Source organism: Scyliorhinus torazame, chromosome 13 (genome assembly GCF_047496885.1).
Source record: "Scyliorhinus torazame isolate Kashiwa2021f chromosome 13, sScyTor2.1, whole genome shotgun sequence".
Lineage (NCBI taxonomy): Eukaryota > Metazoa > Chordata > Chondrichthyes > Carcharhiniformes > Scyliorhinidae > Scyliorhinus > Scyliorhinus torazame.
The window spans coordinates 129,261,605-129,280,735 of NC_092719.1; the positions used below are offsets into that span (position 1 = coordinate 129,261,605).

The 19,131-nt window shown below is 51.2% G+C and overlaps 1 protein-coding gene across 5 annotated transcripts in view; it reads right to left on the bottom strand.

The window, feature by feature from the left end:
- itpr1b (inositol 1,4,5-trisphosphate receptor, type 1b) overlaps positions 1-19,131 on the bottom strand; it is a 731,378-nt gene that overhangs the window by 304,518 nt on the left and 407,729 nt on the right. For all 5 annotated transcript variants that reach the window (XM_072472138.1, XM_072472140.1, XM_072472139.1 and 2 more), the window contains one exon: positions 17,154-17,344. In XM_072472138.1, the coding sequence (XP_072328239.1) occupies positions 17,154-17,344 (191 nt within the window). The remainder of the gene's footprint in view (positions 1-17,153; positions 17,345-19,131) is intronic.

Here is a 19,131-nt window from a genome sequence, read left to right on the forward strand (position 1 = left end):
TGGCCGAAAAAGGGAGATGGCTAGTCGGCAGGGGAGTTGACCCCCCATCCAGGCTGATCACGTGGAATGTCCAGGGCCTGAATGGGCCGGTCAAGAGGGCTCGCGTGTTCCCGCACCTAAAGGGGTTAAAAGCAGATGTAGCCATGCAACAGGAAACGCACCTAAAATTTGCAGACCAAACAAGATTGAGAAAAGGGTGGGTGGGCCAGATGTTCCATTCGGGGCTGGATTCAAAGACCAGAGGAGTAGCAATCCTGGTCAGCAAACGGGTGGCTTTTGAGGCAGGGAGTATTGTGGCTGACAAAGGGGGCAGATACATAATGGTTAGCAGGAAGCTGCAGGGGATTCGGGTGGTGCTAGTGAACGTTTACGCCCCGAACTGGTATGATGTGGAATTCATGAGACACATGCTGGATAAAATTCCGGACTTAGACTCACACAATCTGATTATGGGGGTGACTTTAACAGTCATAGACCCTGTCTTGGACCGGTCAAACCCCAGGTCGGGAAAGCGGCCAGCGGCAGCTAAAGAACTGAGGGGATTCATGGAACAGGTGGGGGGCGTAGACCCATGGAGATTCGCCCGAGGGCGAAGGAGTTCTTTTTTTTTTTTACTCACGTCCACAAAGTTTATTCCCGTATAGATTTCTTTGTGATGAGCAGGGCTTTAATCCCTAGGGTGGAGGGGACAGAATACTCGGCCATTGCAGTCTCCGACCATGTTCCGCACTGGGTGGATTTGCGCCTTGAGGAGGAGAGAGGTCAGCGCCCACTATGGAGGTTAGATGTGGGGCTGCTGGCAGACGATGAGGTATGTGGGCAGATAAGGAGGAACATTAAAAATTACTTGGAAACTAATGATACGGGGGAGGTAGCAGCGTTCACCCTGTGGGAGGCCCTGAAGGCAGTTTTCAGAGGGGAGTTAATCTCTATCAGATCCCATAGAGAGAAGAAAGAAAGAGCGGAGAGAGAAAGGCTAGTTGGGGAGTGTGGTAGTATGTATTGGGGGTCATGTGGGACTGGAAGCCCTAATGTCATTGGCTGACAGATCCCGGGTCCTGGTTGGCCGTTGACCTCAAGCTCCGCCCTGAAGGCGGAGTATAAGAAGCCGGAGTCTTCCCCCGCAGGCCAGTTTACTATCGAGCTGCGGGGGAACAGACACGCTTAATAAAGCCTCATCGACTTCACTCTATTCGTCTCACGGAGTCTTTGTGCGCTACAATTTATTAAGCGTGCCTAAAAAGGACTATGGAGCTCAGGATCATTCCGGAATGCCTGAGGATCAGCCCCACGCAGTGAACGCGGCAGCAGCCTTCAAGCACTGGCAGACTTGCTTCGAGGCCTACCTCAGAACGACCACCGGCCGAGTCTCAGAAGACCAAAAAACTGCAGGTCCTGCACTCGAGGGTGAGCACGGAGATTTTCTCCCTCATCGAAGACTCGGACGATTTCCAGACGGCGTTCGCAGCACTGAGAAGTCTCTACGTTCGCCCAGTTAACCAAATCTACGCTCGCTACCAGCTCGCGACGAGACGGCAAGCTCCCGGAGAATTGATGGACGAGTTCTACGCCGCGCTGCTGATTTTGGGACGAGCCTGCAGCTGCCCGTCGGTGAACGCAAACGAACACACGGACATGTTAATGCGCGATGCTTTTGTGGCAGGTATGCAATCCTCCCAAATCCGCCAAAGACTTCTAGAAAAAGTGTCGCTAGGACTCGGAGGCACGGGCCTTAGCAGCCTCCCTAGGCGTGGCCGCGCGTAATACCCGTGCCTCCGGCCCAGACCGCACGGCAACCCATTGGGCCCCGTACGTACCCGTCGCGGCAAACCCCCTACCCCACCCCCCGGACACCCCACAGGCTTGCGCGGTCCAAACGCCGAGTCGCACCGGGGGCACCCGCTGTTATTTCTGCGGCCAGACGAAACACCCCCGACAGCGCTGCCCGGCCAGCGCAGCTATCTGCAAAAGCTGCGGGAAAAAGGGCCATTATGCGGTTGTGCGCCGGTCCCGCGAGGTTGCTGCCGTCCCGGGAGCACAGGGAGCCCTGCAAGCAGTTTACGCGCCCCAACCCCCCCAGCACGCCATGTACGACCCGCAGGCGCAGCCGCTCTGGGTCCCGACCACCGCGGTCCCGGGAGAACTGGGAGCCCTGCACGCCGCCTACGCTCCCCAACCCCCCTCCCCGCAGCCCATGCATGACCCGCCGCCGGCGCTACCGCTTTGGGTCCCGGCCAACACTCTCCACGGAGAGGAGGGAGTTTTCCGCGTCCCTAACGCCACCCTAACCCCCACCCCGCGCCCCACGCCTGACCCGCCGGTGCCACCTACTTGGGCCCCGACCACCGCTGTCCCCGGCGAGGGAGCTCCGCACGGTCCCAGCGCTCGCGGCCCCACGCCTGACCCGCCGGCGCCGCCGACTTGGGCCCCGACCACCGCTGTCCCTGGTGAGGGAGCTCCGCGCGGTCCTAGCGCTCGTGGTCCTAGAGCTCGCGGTGAGGGAGCTCCACGCGGTCCTAGCGCTCGCGGTCCTAGCGCTCCCCAGACCCCCCAGCACACCATGTGCGACCCGCAGACGCCGCCATTTTGGGTCCCGGCCACCACGAGGGGAGGAGGGGCGCCGATGTGCGACCCGCAGACGCCGCCATTTTGGGTCCCGGCCACCACGAGGGGAAGAGGGGCGCCGCCATCTTGGACCGCCCCAGACCTGTACGACGCATGGGGGCGGCCATTTTGTCCACCCCCGCCGCCATCTTGTGACCCCCCAGCGACGTGCGATGTATGGGGGCGGCCATTTTGTTCATCCCCGCCGCCATCTTGGACGGCAACAACGGACCCCACTCCACTACTACAACCACGGCTCGCTTCGATTACGCTCGATCAAGCCCGGCCCCGGACACTCCAGACGACGACGACAACGGTATTAATAAACGGCCACGAGACGCCATGCCTAGTCGACTCTGGGAGCACGGAAAGCTTTATACACCCCGACACGGTAAGACGCTGTTCCTTGACCACCTATCCCAGCGCACAAAAGATTTGCCTAGCTGCAGGATCCCACTCCGTACAGATCCGGAGATTCTGCATAGTTACCCTAACGGTGCAGGGGAGGGAGTTCAAAAACTACAAACTAAACGTCCTTCCCCAACTCTGTGCCCCCACCGTGCTGGGATTAGATTTCCAATGCAATCTACAGAGCCTTACGTTAAAATTCGGCGGCCCCATACCCCCACTCACTATCTGCGGCCTCGCAACCCTCAAGGTGCAACCCCCGTCCTCGTTTGCGAACCTCACCCCGGATTGCAAACCCGTCGCCACTAGGAGCAGACAGTACAGCGCCCAGGACCGGACCTTCATTCGGTCCGAAGTCCAGCGGCTACTAAAGGAGGGCATAATCCAGGCCAGTAATAGTCCCTGGAGAGCGCAGGTGGTAGTAGTGAAGACAGGGGAGAAACAAAGGATGGTCATTGACTATAGCCAGACCATCAACAGGTACACACAACTAGACGCGTACCCTCTCCCCCGCATATCCGACATGGTCAATCGGATTGCCCAATATAAAGTCTTCTCCACCGTGGACGTCAAGTCCACCTACCATCAGCTCCCCATCCGCCCAAGTGACCGCAAGTACACAGCCTTCGAGGCAGATGGGCGATTATACCATTTCCTACGGGTCCCTTTTGGAGTCACAAATGGGGTCTCGGTCTTCCAACGGGAGATGGACCGAATGGTTGATCAACATGGGTTGCGGGCCACGTTCCCGTATCTCGACAATGTAACCATCTGCGGCCACGATCAGCAGGACCACGACGCCAACCTCCAAAAATTCCTCCAGACCGCCAGAGCCTTGAACCTCACGTACAACGAGGACAAGTGCGTTTTTAGCACCGACCGGCTAGCCATTCTGGGCTACATAGTGCGCAATGGGATAATAGGCCCCGACCCCGAACGTATGCGCGCACTCATGGAATTTCCCCTCCCACACTGCCCAAAAGCCCCGAAACGCTGCTTGGGGTTCTTTTCGTACTACGCCCAGTGGGTCCCCCAGTACGCAGACAAGGCCCGCCCCCTAATACAGACCACGACCTTCCCTCTGTCGACAGAGGCTTGCCAGGCCTTCAGCCGCATCAAAGCGGATATCGCAAAGACCACGATGCGCGCCATCGACGAGTCCCTCCCCTTCCAGGTCGAGAGCGACGCCTCCGACATAGCTCTAGCGGCCACCCTTAACCAAGCGGGCAGACCCGTGGCCTTTTTCTCCCGGACCCTCCACGCCTCAGAAATCCGCCACTCTTCAGTAGAAAAGGAAGCCCAAGCCATAGTGGAAGCTGTGCAACATTGGAGGCATTACCTGGCCGGCAGGAGATTCACTCTCTTCACCGACCAACGGTCGGTAGCCTTCATGTTCGATAGTGCACAGCGGGGCAAAATCAAAAACGACAAAATCTTAAGGTGGAGGATCGAGCTCTCCACCTTCAACTATGAGATTTTGTATCGTCCCGGAAAGCTGAACGAGCCGTCCGATGCCCTATCCAGCGGCACATGTGCCAACGCACAAATTAACCGCCTCCAAACCCTCCACGAGGACCTCTGCCACCCGGGGGTCACTCGGTTTTACCACTTCATCAAGTCCCGCAATCTCCCATACTCTTTAGAGGAGGTCCGTACAGTCATAAGGGACTGCCACATCTGCGCGGAATGCAAGCCGCATTTTTTCAGGCCAGATGGAGCGCACCTGATTAAGGCTTCCCGCCCCTTTGAACGCCTCTGTCTCGATTTCAAAGGGCCCCTCCCCTCCACCGACCGCAACGCATATTTTCTTAATGTAGTGGACGAATACTCCCGCTTCCCTTTTGCCATTCCCTGCTCTGACATGACCGCGGCCACAGTCATTAAAGCCCTGAACAGCATCTTCACACTGTTCGGTTACCCTGCATACGTCCACAGCGACAGGGGGTCCTCTTTCATGAGTGACGAGCTGCGCCAGTTCCTGCTCAGCAAGGGCATAGCCTCAAGCAGGACGACCAGCTACAACCCCCGGGGGAACGAGCAAGTAGAAAGGGAGAACGGCACGGTCTGGAAGGCCGTCCTACTGGCCCTACGGTCTAGGGACCTCCCAGTTTCAAGGTGGCAGGAGGTCCTCCCGGACGCTCTCCATTCCATCCGGTCGTTATTATGTACGAGCACTAATTAAACGCCTCATGAGCGTCTCCTTGTCTTCCCTAGGAGGTCCTCCTCTGGAACGTCGCTGCCGACCTGGCTGGCGGCCCCAGGACCCATCCTGCTCCGAAAGCATGTGCGGGCACATAAGGCGGACCCGTTGGTCGAAAGGGTTCACCTCCTCCACGCGAACCCCCAGTACGCCTACGTGGAGTACCCCGACGGCCGACAGGACACGGTCTCCCTGCGGGATCTGGCGCCCGCCGGCACCACGCACACCCCCCCGGCACCATCAACCCAACCGCCCCCCTTCCTGCCACCGCCGCACCCCGCGACCGCCCCCTTCCCAGGAGGATCGGTTCCCCTCCCCTCAGCACCGACCAAGAATCAAACCCGAGCTGAAACCGTACGGCTCCTGGAGGCGACAACACTAGTACAAGCACCACCACCACCGCCGGGGCTGAGGCGATTGACACGGACGACCAGACCGCCCGACCGACTCGTGGCGTCGATGTAAAACAAATATGGACGGTTCACAAGAACATTTTGCTTTTCTTCCTATACCCTCTGTAAATAGTTGCAACAGGACAAAATTGTCCAATACTGTATTGCCATGTGAATGTTTTGTCCTCCCAGGACCAGCCCTGTAAACCCTTTCCACCATACGAAGCATCACCCCGCCGGGTTCATTTTTGACAAGGGGTGAATGTGGTAGTATGTATTGAGGGTCATGTGGGACTGGAAGCCCTAATGTCATTGGCTGACAGATCCCGGGTCCTGGTTGGCCGTTGACCTCAAGCTCCGCCCTGAAGGCGGAGTATAAGAAGCCAGAGTCTTCCCCCGCAGGCCAGTTTACTATCGAGCTGCGGGGGAACAGACACGCTTAATAAAGCCTCATAGACTTCACTCTATTCGTCTCATGGAGTCTTGTGCGCTACAGGGAGATACTCAGAGTAGACAGGAGTTACACGGAGACCCCCGAGATGGGGCTACTGAAAGAGCGCCGGAGCCTGCAGGCGGAATTCGACCTGACCACAGGGAAGGCAGTAGCACAGCTGAGGAAGGCCAAGGGGGCTGTCTACCAATACGGGGAGAAAGCGAGTAGAATGCTGGCGCACCAACTTCGCAAGAGGGAGGCGGCCAGGGAAATTGGGGAATTGTGGGATAAGAAGGGCAACATGGTCAAGGACCCAGAGGGAGTGAACAAAGTCTTTTGAGCGTTTTACGGTAAATTGTATGAGTCAGAGCCCCCGCCGGGAGGGGAAGGGATGAAGTAATTCATGGAACAACTGAAGTTTCCAAAGGTGGAAGAGGATCTGGTGGAGGGACTGGGGGCCCTGATAGAGCTGGAGGAGATTGTAAAGGGTCTAGGGAACATGCAGTCGGGCAAGGCCCCGGGGCCGGACGGCTATCCTGTAGAATTCTACAAGACATTTTCGGAGCTGCTGAGCCCACTCCTGCTAAGGATCTTTAATGAGGCCAAAGAGAGAGGGACCCTCCCCCCCAACAATGTCACAGGCTTCGATTTCACTCATCCTTAAAAAAGAGAAAGATCCGCTACAGTGTGGGTCTTGTAGACCGATGACGCTCCTGAACGTAGACGCCAAACTGCTGGCCAAGATCTTGGCTGCTAGAATTGAGGACTGTGTCCCTGGGGTGATAGGGGAGGATCAGACAGGCTTCATCAAGGGCAGGCAATTGAACTCCAATGTACAGAGGCTCCTAAACATCATCATGATGCCCTCAGAGGGAGGGGAGGCAGAAGTAGTGGCGGCGATGGATGCAGAGAAAGCCTTTGACCGGGTGGAATGGGAGTACCTGTGGGAAGCGCTAAGAAGGTTTGGATTCGGTGAGGGGTTCATAGGTTGGGTCCAGCTACTCTACCAGGCCCCGTGTCAAGTGTGTGCACGAACAGGGTGAGGTCGGAATACTTTAGGCTCCACCGGGGGACGAGGCCAGGGTGCCCCCTCTCCCCGCTATTATTCGCCCTTGCGATAGAGCCGTTGGCCATAGCGCTGCGGGCTTCAAAGAACTGGCAGGGGTTGGTTCGGGGGGGGGGGGGGGGGGGGGGGGGGGGGGGGGCAGGAGCATCGGGTCTCGCTCTATGCGGATGATCTGCTCCTGTACATCTCGGACTCACTAGAGCGGATGGGGGAGGTCATGCATATTTTGAGGGACTTTGGCAATTTCACGGGGTACAAATTAAATGAGAAGAAAAGCGAGATGTTCGTGATCCAAGCTAAGGGGCAGGAAAAGAGACTGGGAGCGCTTCCGCTTAGGATGTTCGAGAAGGGCTTTCGATACCTAGGCATACAGGTGGCTCGAAATTGGGATGCCCTCCCCAAGCTTAATTTATCTCGGCTGGTAGAGCAGATGGAGGGGGACTTCAAGAGGTGGGACATGCTCCCGATTTCTCTAGCGGGGAGGGTGCAGACCGTTAAGATGACGGTCCTCCCCAGATTTCTGTTCGTCTTCCAGTGCCTTCTCATCTTCATCCCCAAGTCCTTCTTTAAGCGGGTGAAGATGATCATTTTGGGATTCGTATGGGCAAATAAGACCCCGCGCGAGTAAAGAGACTGTACCTAGAGCGCAGTCGGGGGGGGGGGGGGGGGGGGGGGGGGGGGGTTGGCGCTGCCGAACGTTTGCAGCTACTATTGGGCGGCTAACAACATAGCCCTGATTAGGAAATGGGTATTGAGGGAGAGGTCGACGTGGGAGCAGTTAGAGGTGGCCGCATGCAAAGGTACAGTGTAGGGGCACTTGTAACTGCACCTCTTCCGTTCTCGCCGGCCCGCTACTCCTCTAGTCCGGTGGTGGTGGTGGCATTAAAGATCTGGGGTCAGTGGAGAATGCACAGGGAGGGTGGAGGGAACCTCAGTTTGGATCCCGATACGCAACAGTCACAGGTTTGTCCCGGACAAGATCAATAGAGGGTTCCAAAGCTGGCATAGGGCAGGTATTAAAAGGAAGGGGGACCTGTTTGTGGACGGGACCTTTCCCAGCCTGAAAGTGCTAGAGGAGAAACTCAGTTTGCCCTCTGGAAATGCTTTCAGATACCTTCAGGATCCTCAAAAAACAGGTGACGACATTTCCGTTGCTACCCACGCAAGATACAGGATAGGGTGGTCTCAGGCACCTGGGTAGGGGAGGGGAAGGTATCGGACATCTACCGGGAACTTCAGGAGGCGGAGGAAGCCCCAGTGGAGGAGCTCAAGGGCAAATGGGAGGAGGAGCTAGGTGGGGAGCTGGATGCGGGCCTGTGGGCGGATGCCCTAAACAGGGTCAATTCCTCTTCATCATGTGCCAGGCTTAGCTTAATCCAGTTTAAGGTGGTCCACTGGGCACACGTGACGGCAACCAGGATGAGCAAGCTCTTTGGGGTTGAGGATAAATGTGCAAGGTGTGCGGGAAGCCCTGCAGATCGTGTCCATATGTTCTGGGCATGCCCGGCTCTTAAGGGATTCTAGCAGGGATTTGCTAAGGCAATGTCAAAGATCTTGGACACGTGGGTGGTGCTGCGTCCAGAGATAGCGATCTTTGGTGTGTCAGACGATCCGGGAGTTCAGGAAGCGAAAGAGGCCGACGTATTGGCCTTTGCCCCCCTGGTAGCCCGGAGACGGATCCTTTTAATGTGGAGGGACTCGAAGCCCCAGAGTGTGGAGACCTGGATTAGTGACATAGTATTGTTCCTTTTTCTGTATAATGGTTAACATTTATTTTATGTTAAATGTTGTTAATGGTTATGCAAAAAACTATGTTTTGATAAAAATTTGAATAAAAATAATTTTTAAAAAAAACTATTATTTAGGACTGCGTGTCGAATCCAAATTAGCAATGTTAAGTTCAAGCTATTCTGTAGTCTTTGTGAACATTACGCCAACCATCCTGAATTTAGCAACACAAAGAATACCACACTATCCACTGGCTGGCCTCAGATCTAGCACAAAGAAAGATGGTTGGGGTTATTAGAGGTCAATCATCACATCCCCATGACATCACAACAGGAGTTCCTCAAAACTGTCCTAGACTCAATCATCCCCGGCTATAACCTTCCAACCAAAATAATGTCAAAAATGGGATGTTTGCTGATGACAACACAGTATTCACTTCTATTCGCAACTCCTCAGGTACAGAAGCAATCTGTGCCCACATGCAGCAACACCTCAACAAAATTCAGGCTTGGTTCATAAGTGGCAATTATCATTTGTGACCCACAAACTGGCAGGCAATAATCTTCTCCAAGAAGAGATGCCAACCATAACAGCATCCTCCACCATCAACACCACTGACCAGAAACTGAACTGGATCAGCCACAAACACCACGGCTACAGGAGCAGGTCAGAGGCTCCTTGTTCTGTGGTGATAGACCTCCAGAACCTGTCCACCATCTACAAGGCACAAATCAGGAGTCTGATAGAATACTCTCCACCTGCCTGGATTAATATGGTTCCAACAATACTCAAGAAGCTAGACACTATCTAGGACAAAGCAGCCCACTTGATTCGTGTCCCATCCACCACAATAAATATGCACCACCTCCATCACTGGTGCTCAGTGGCAGCAGTGTAGATCATCTACAAGACGCACTGCAGCAACTTGCCAAGGCTTCTTCAGCAGTATCTTCTCATCCACAACCCCCGCCACCTAGAATATAGGAACACCACCCTCTAAGCCACACACCACCCTAATTTGGAACGGTTCCTTCACATTCACCAATTCAAAATGCTGGAATCTCTAACAGCTCTGGGCATGCACATTGCTACATGGACTGTAGCAAGTCCAGCTCACCATCATCTTCTCAAGGTCAATTAGAGATGGGTGATAAATACTGGCCCTAGCCCGCAGCGCCCACATACTATGAACAAATAAAAAACAAACAATGCTGTATGCCTTGTAGGGGAACTTGGAGGTGATAATGTTCTTATTTATCTGCTGACCTTGCCGTGGAGGGGTTCATGGGTTTGAGAGGTACTGCCTTGAAATTCTCGATGACCTGCTGCAGTCCACCCTGCAAACAGTATACACTTCAGCCATGGTACACCGGTGGCAGAGGGAGTGGAAGGGTAAAGCCAGTGAAAGAGTTGCAAATCAAGGGGACATCTGCTTTCTCCTGGATGGTGTCAGGTTTCTTGGAGCTGCACCAATCCAGGCAAATGGAAACTATTCCAAGAACGCCGAATAAATGTATTATGGTGCCTGTTGTCTGTTCTTTTGTGGTCCACATCTGTACAACACAGCTGTATTGGCCACAAATAAAGACCAAATGCACATTCTCATTAATGTGAATATATCTCAAATTGCTGAACCTCATAGGTCTGAGTGTTCAATTAAAGATCTACCCACCACAATATACGAATATGGGGAGAAAGCCAGTAGGATGTTAGCATATCAACTGAGGAAGCAGGAGACGGCGAGAGAAATTGGGAAAGTAAATGATATAAGGGGGAAGATAGTGGTGGACCCGGGAGCGATAAATGATGAGTTTCGCAAATTCTATAGTCGACTCTATGAATCGGAACCCCCAGCCGGGGAGGAGGGTATGAAGCAATTTTTGGAGAGTCTAGAGTTCCCAAGGTAGATGAGGAGCTGGTGAAATACCTGGGGGCCCCAATTGGGCTCGGGGAGGTGATAGACGGGTTGGGGGCGATGCAATCGGATAAGGCCCCGGGAACTGATGGATACCCAGTGGAGTTTTATAAAATGTTTTCTGAGTTACTGGGGCCGCTCCTGGTTAAGGCTTTAACGAGTCAAAGGAGCTGCGAGTGCTCCCCACAACGTTATCACAGGCATCGATCTCTCTCATCTTGAAGCAGGACAAAGATCCGGAGAGCTGTGGATTGTACAGGCCGATTTCGCTTTTGAACGTAGACGCTAAATTGCTGGCAAAGATTACGTATTGAGGATTGTGTCCTGGAGGTAATCGGGGAGGACTACACGGGATTTGTGAAGGGCAGCACCTGACGTCCAACATTAGGCGGCCCCTGAATGTTATTATGATGCCAGAGGAGGGGCGCAAGGTTGAGGTGGTAGTAGCTATGGATGCAGAAAAGGCCTTTGACCGGGTGGAGTGGAAGTACCTATTTTAGGCAGGTTCGGGTTTGGGCAGGTATTTGTAGATTGGATCCGGTTGCTATACCAGGCTCCGGTGGCGAATGCAAGAACCAACTGGGTTCGGTCAGTATATTTTAGTCTCTGTAGGAGGATAAGACAGGGGTGCCCGCTTTCCCCACTATTGTTTGCCCTGGCCATAGAGCCCTTGGCAATGGCCTTTAGGTCATCGAATGTTTGGATGATTTACTGCTTTATACGCTTGGGGCGTGGGGGGGGGCTGGAATTATGGAGACACTGGAAGAATTTGGGCAGTTCTCAGGATACAAGTTAAATATGGGAAAGAGCGAGGTGTTTGCGATTCAGGCTCGGGGGGGGGGGCAGGAAAGGAGACTGAGGGAGTTACCTTTTAAGGTGGTGGGGATGAGCTTTAGGTATCTGGGGATCCAGGTGGCTAAGGATTAGGGACAGCTCCACAAGTAAAACCTAGATAAAGGGGTCGAGCAGATGAAAAGGGATTTCCACAGGTGGGACATGCTCCCACTAACACTGGCAGGGAGGGTGCAGACGGTGAAGATGACAGTCCTCCCGAGACTGCTGTTTTTCTTTCAATGTCTCCCGATTTTTGTCCCGAAGGCCATCTTTAGGAAACTGAATACGACAATCTTGGATTTTGTGTGGGCTGGTAAAACCCCGAGGGTGAGGAAGGCACTCCTGGAACGGGGTCGCAGGGAGGGTGGCTTGGCCCTCCCGAGTTTTATTAATTATTACTGGGCGGCCAACATTTCGATGGTCAGGAAGTGGAGAGTGGGGGAGGGGTCGGTTTGGGAGCGAGTAGAGGCGGCATCCTGTTAGGGTACGGGTTTGGAGGCTTTATTGACGGCGCCCCTGCCCTTCTCGCTTGGTACTCCACAAGCCCAGTGGTGGTGGCAGCCCTGAGGGGTGGGAACAATGGAGACAGCACATGAGATTGGAGGGGGCATCAGTATGGTCACTGATCTGTGACAATCACGATTTTGTTCCGGAGGGCTGGATGGGGGCTTTAGGAGGTGGCAGCGGGCAGGGATTGAGAGATTTGGGGATCTCTTCATTCAGGAGGGTTTCCTGAGCCTGGAGGAGGAGTGTGAGTTGCCAGGTGGGAATGGGTTTCGGTACCTACAGGTACGGGACTTTGTCCGGAGGCAGGTTCCAAGCTTTCCTTGCCTCCCGCTCAGGGGACTACAGGATAAGGTAATGTCAAAAACAGGGGTTGGGGAGGGGAGGGTCTCGGAGATATACAAGGAGTTGATGGAGTGGGAAGGGGTCCCTATCGGAGAGGTGAAGAGGAAGTGGGAAGAGGAGCTGGGAGGAGAGTTAGCAATCGAATTATGGGAAAGGGCTTTGAAGAGAGTTAATTCATCCTCGTCGTGTACCAGACGTGGCCAGATCCAGTTCAAGGTGGCTCATAGGGCCCACATGACGGTAGCCTGGATGAGCAGGTTTTTTGAGGAAGTGGAGGATAGGTGTGGACTCTGTGGAGGAAGCCCGGCGAATCATGTACATATGTTCTGGGCGTGTCCGAAGTTGAGGGGATTCTGGCAGGGATTTGCGGACTTATCTCATAGGTGCTGGAGGGGATGGTGACTCCAAGCCCATAATTGACAATATTTTGGGTATCGGGGGGGGGGGGGGGGGGGGGGGCAATGTTCTGGCTTTCTCCTCCCTGGTGGCCCAGAGACAGAGTTTGCTGGATGGAGAGACTCGGAACCTCCAAAGTCAGGTGTGTGGGTCAGCGACATGGCAGGGTTTCTCAGGCTGCAAAAGATTAAGTTCGCCTTGGGAGGATCAATTCAGGGTTTCACCCGGAGGTGGCAGCCGTTCATCGACTTCTTCAACGAAAATGAAACGTCAGCAGTAAGGTGGCTAAGGATTGGGGGGGGGGGAATGGGAGGCTTGGGTAATTAGGAAATAGGACGGGGGTAGGATGTTGTTTTTAGGTCTTTTGCATGCGTCGGCCCGCGCGGTTGTTTAAGGAATGTTAGTGTTAAACTGTAAATTGAGAAATTATAAATGCTTCAATAAAAAATTTTTTTTAAAAAAAGATCTACCCTCCAATCTGAAAAACATTTCTCATTTTCAATTGTGCGAAATTCAACCGAGCCACCAGTTAAGAAATGTGAATGTAAATCCACATCTCACCTGCCTCAACTGGGAGAGCTGCTTACCAGGTCTTGGGAACCAAGTGAGGCCCAGAGGCCTCATCCATATGATGACTGCTATTGTAGTAAATTCAATTTTAAAACGTGAAATACAAATTTACATCTTTCTTAGCTCTCCTGGTCTTTTCCAAACTCCAACCCAAAGTCATTCTCTTCTTCCCTGGTGTGGAGGTTGCCTCCATGGAGATAATGCATAAATTTTGCATCATGCTTAATACATTTAAATAACACGAATAGAAAAGAGATTGAAGCAGCCGAACAATTCATAATGTTTATCACGTGATAATCTGTTCTGGTTGCGCTACGCGAGGGAAACATTGCAACTGGGTAGCACAGTGGTCAGCAATGCTGCCTCACAGCGCCAAGGACCCAAGTTTGATTCCGGCCTTGGGTGACTGGCTGTGTGGGATTTGCCCGTTCTTCCAGTCTCTGTGTGGGTTTCCTTCGGGCTCCAGATCCTGCCACAGTCCAAAGATGTGCAAGTCAGGTGGCTACGTGGATAGGGTGGGGGAGTGGACCTTGATAGGGTCCTCTTTCAGAGGGTCAGAGCAGGCTCAATGGGCTGAATAGTCTCCTTCTGTACCGTAGGGATTCTATGCACCTGGAGCATGCTTACATTTAAATATTTCTCAAGGGCATGCCTGAAGGATCTATTGCAGATTCCAGTTTTACAAACATGGGTGCAAGGCTGCACACAGCATTGGTGTCAGAACCAGCTGAGTGCACAGCAGCTTCCCAAGTGTGACTCCACTCCTGGTGAATCTGTGGCTGATCAAGTGAAGGGGAAAGATAAAAACCAGAGAGGTCAGGCACTTCACAATACAACTGCACTAGCGAGAAGGTGAGCAACAGAAAGGTGGGGTTTGCGCTTTTGATGATCTCAGGATGTCCCAAAGGGCTTTATAGCCAATGAAGTACTTTTGAAGTATAGTCACTGCACGCCTGAATTGCAGCAGCAAATTTGTGCATGGCAAACTTCCAAAAAGAGTTGAATTAGTGGCCAGGGGGTCTATGGATCCATCTGAAAAAGATTGGACCTTGGTTTGATGTCTCATCCAAAGACAGAGGGTGGGATTATCTGGCCTGTCCACTGCCAGGATCATCCGGTCCTGCTGAAAAGCCAATGGACTTTTGGTTGGGCCGCCAAGCCTCCCACGGGTGGCTCCTGCCACGTGTGTCAGGCCGTGCAGTGCTCCCCAGGTCCCTGTCCGCTTGTAAATCTGAACTGGAACGGGACGCTGGTAGCACACAAATAGTGGGAAATTGAGTCTTCAAATTACACTGAGCATTGGAGCTTGCGACTTGCTTTATCCATGTGGTGCAAGCTGGACTTACACCAATGATTTCCCAGACTGGGGAGGCACCTGACTCCATTCATACCACCCAGGGAAGATGCTCACACACAGGATAGAGAGGAAAACCTGAGTCATTCTCTCATCTATAGGCCTGCCCGATAGCTGCTTTCCACAGCAATGGCATTGGCTCAGTACCTGCCCATCATATCCGCCAGAGAACAGGCTGCAATGGGGTGAAATTGCAAAATAATTACCCAAGGGCCACTGTGGGAAAATGTAAAATATTGTAATTACGGAGTATAAGCTTAAACAAAAACAACAACGCAGAATTCTATATTTACAACTGAAAACTGCAAAATAGTTATCGGAACATAAAAATGAGCCTAAAGATGGCTTCCTTCGATATTTCAGAAAAAAAAGATAGTCTTAAGAGGAGAGATTGGGAAGTCGTTGCAGAATGTGGTAGGGTGGATGTGGATACATTGTGCCCCTGGCTGCTGAGTGTAGAAACAGGGGACAGCCTCAGAATAAGTGGCAGGCCATTGAAGACTGCGATGAGGAGGAATTTTTTTCACTCAAAGGGTGCTAAATCTTTGCAATGGTCTCCCCCAGAGAGCTGTAAAAGCTCAATCACTGAGCATGTTCATTACAGAAACTGATAGGTTTCTGGATACAATGGGCATCAAAGGACATGGGGATAGCGTGGGAAAGCGGTGTTGAGATAGGTGATCAGACATCGCCTAATTGAATGGTTAAGCAGGTGCGATGGGCCAAATGGCCTACTTCTGCTCCCATACTCTCACCATTTCCATCACACACACAAAACCAATAATTTTCTCAGTTGAAGTGTGTGTGGAGTTATCAGGTCACAAGATAAAAGGTCATAAGAAATAGGAGCAGTCCTCGTGAGCCTGCTCTACCATTCAGCGAGACCCTGGCTGATTTGATTATGGCCCTAACTTCACCTTCTCTCCAGACCCCTTTAACCCTCGACTCCCTTGTCGATCAAAAATCGGCCCAGTTCATTCTTGAACACATTCAATGGTTCCTCGTCATCTCCAACTTAAATGGGAGACTCTTTATGTTGAAATTGTGCTCCTGAGTTCTAGCTTCTTCCATCTGGAGAAACAGCCTCAGTACCTACCCTGGTAAGACCCCTCAAAATCTTATATGTTTCAATAAGACCATCTTTCATTCTTCAGAACACCAAATAGGTTCAGTCTGCTCAATATTTTCTCAAAAGGCAATCCCTTCATGCCAGGACTCAGCCAAGTGAGCCTTCTCTGAACTGCTTCCAATGCAAGTATATCCCTCCTGAAGAAAGACAACCAAAATTGTGTACAGTACTCTAGGTGCAGTCTCACCAATATGCTGTACACTTGTAGCAAGACTTCCCTACTTTTATTCTCTCCACCCCCCCCCCCCCCCCCCCCCACCAACTTGCAATAAACGGCAACAATCCATTTGCCGTCCGAATTACTTGCTGTACCTGCATGCTTACTTTGTGATTCATGTACAAGGACACCCAAATCACTCCGTACTGCGGCATTCTGCAGTCTCTCTCCATTGAAATAATATTTGGTTTTCTGTTCTTCCTGCCCAAGTGGACAACCTCACATCTTCCCAAAGTTTACTCCATCTGCCAATTTTATGTCCACTCACTTAACAAATCTAGGATCCCTTTGCAGACTCTGTGTCCTCCTCACAACTTGCTTTCCCACCTATCTTTACATCAGCAGCAAATTTGGCTATGATACAGTCGATCCCTTCAACCAACTCATTAATAAACGTGTTGGACGTTGTGAACTAGACTGCAACCCCTCTGAATTTTCTCCAGCGACTCATTCTCAAGGTTTAGCTTTCACGAATTGGTCACAGTTTCTTACAGCAGCAATTAATTTTCACAGCATTACACATGGCGATGAAAAACACAGGAATCAATGCCTCCCCCCACCCCAATCAATCAACAGTTTGCATTTATATAGCGCCTTCAACATCGGAAGGCACTCCACAGAAGCATCATCAGACAAATCTGAGAACCAGTCACACAAGGAGATATTAAGGCTAGAAGCTTGGTCAAAGAGATAGGTGCTAAATAGCACTCATCGGGAGATAGGTAGAAGCATGGAGAAGGTTAGAAAAGGAATTACAGCACGTGGGATCACGGTAGCTGAAGGCATAGCTATCAAAAGTGGGATGAAGGAAATTGGGCATGATCAAGAGGCCAGAATGGGAGGAGCGCAGAGATCCCAGATGGTTGTAGGGCTGGAGCAGGCTACAGAGATCGGGAGGGTGATTTCATAAGGTAATTTTATGGAGGGATTTGAACACAAGGATGAAAATTTTAAGATCAAGACATTGCTGAATCAGCATACAATATAATTCATAACACACTTAATTACAGGGCCACAGCGGTCAAAGTCAGGGTAATTCTATTCACCATTACACATACCTGAATTGTAGTGTTGCCCCCTTCCAGCAGAGCTATTGCAAGGAGGATACTTTCATGGAAGACCCGGTCACTGGTTGCATTCATTATGAGATCTATGACTAGGTCAGATGCGCCTTCTTTGTCCAAGTGACATTGCACTTCTGCTAGGCTCATTTCACCTCGGCTCAATGTACCAGGCCCCGGACCACTTCCTGAAACATATGTGCAACAAGCTCAAAAATCCAGCACACAAAGAAGATAGATTTGCTACACAACACAAACACAACAAATGGGTGTTGGAGTTGCTAAATATTCTGGGGCATCAATAACTTTTAATATTTCATTTTTGAATAAAACTGCTTTTACAATGATCCACTGCAATAAAATCTTCCTCAGTTGATGCAACCTACTGCGCATGCTGCAGGAATATCCCAATTCATCATAGAGTTGTGTATCTAGCCAACATTTTTGAATGCTTTTTAATATCAGTCATATGACTATTCTATACATACATATTATGCTGATACTGTCCAAGGAATATTTCATTAATTCAGTCAAAGCCCCATACAAAATGCATAAGGCTATGTTCACAGAGAAAAGGAAAAAATTAAAGCGACATACCAAATATTTACAGTAATTTTGACAGAAGCTCACAACAGGTGGACAGGACAACAGTATAACATTCTGAGAATCACCTTCCTTAAAGGAGGCGGAAACACTTTCAAGATCGGTAAACGTTTCATTCGTTCACTTCCCTTAACAACTAAATGCTCTAAAGGGGAAAAACCTCCAGAAACAGCTTTTCAACTCAAATTCCAGACGGATTTCCAAGTTGCCAATCCTTGATCAAAGCGATGCAGCATTTGGGCAAGTGCGTGAATTATTCTACTCTAAGAGAAGCTCCAAATAACATCCAGAACTTAAAAAAAATAAGTCCCTCTTGATTGCTGCAGATCTTGTTGAATCTTATACAATCTATCAGAGTAAGTTTCTTCCCAGCATTTGCTAACAATGCTATGTTAACTACCCTGGACTTTGTTCAGCTCAGCTAACTATTGTAAATATCACAACAATGTCCAGTAATAATGGTAATCTTGTGCTGGTAGTGTCTTCTCTTTTTCAAACTCCAAATCTTGAATTTGAGGCAAGCCAGCAAGAAAAAACAGATCTAATAATTGGTCAGTCAGATTCTCACTGAAACTTTGATCGGTAGTTCTGCATGAAGAACTATGAGGCCTGCCTTGACAGGCTGAGGTGAAAAACCAACTTCAATTGGACTTACTGGCGGTGGGGTTGGGACAGTATGATTTCAAGGAGCAAAGGCCAGGTTAAAAGTTCTGTCTCAAACATGGATATTCTGACAACTCTGGTGGACCAAAATAATGAGGACTAGAAGCAAATATCTGTGAAATACTGGTCAAACCTTAATTTACACAGAGGTAAAACAGCATAGCTGTGAACAAGACACCTCACCCCCAGGTTCTGTGGGCCTAATTCTCCAGGCCTTGACCATACTGTCTGTGCGAAGTCTGCACGTTCTCCCTGTGTCTGCGTGGGTTTCCTCCGGGTGCTCCGGTTTCCTCCCACAATCCAAAGACGGGCAGGTGAGGTGGATTGGCAATGCTAAATTGCCCTTAGTGTCCAAAAGGTTAGATGGGGTTATTGGGTTACAGGGATAGGGTGGAAGTGAGGGCTTAAGTGGGTCGGTGCAGACTAGATGAGCCAAAAATGGCCTCCTTCTGCACTGTATGTTCTATGTTCTAATACCCTCGGATGGTGGTTTAGACTGAAACAGGGCAAAGTGCAATATGTTAAGTCAAGATTAAAAGCTGAAGTCTCAGCTAATGCAAGCAGATATTTATGGGTGCAGTTTACTCCTTGCTCTTTGGCTTCAAACATTTTCATCTCCAATTCTGATCATATTGCATCTTGATTTTCTTTCAAATAAAAAGAGTAATATGCCCTGCAGTTGTAAGCAGAACAAAAAGAACAAAAATCA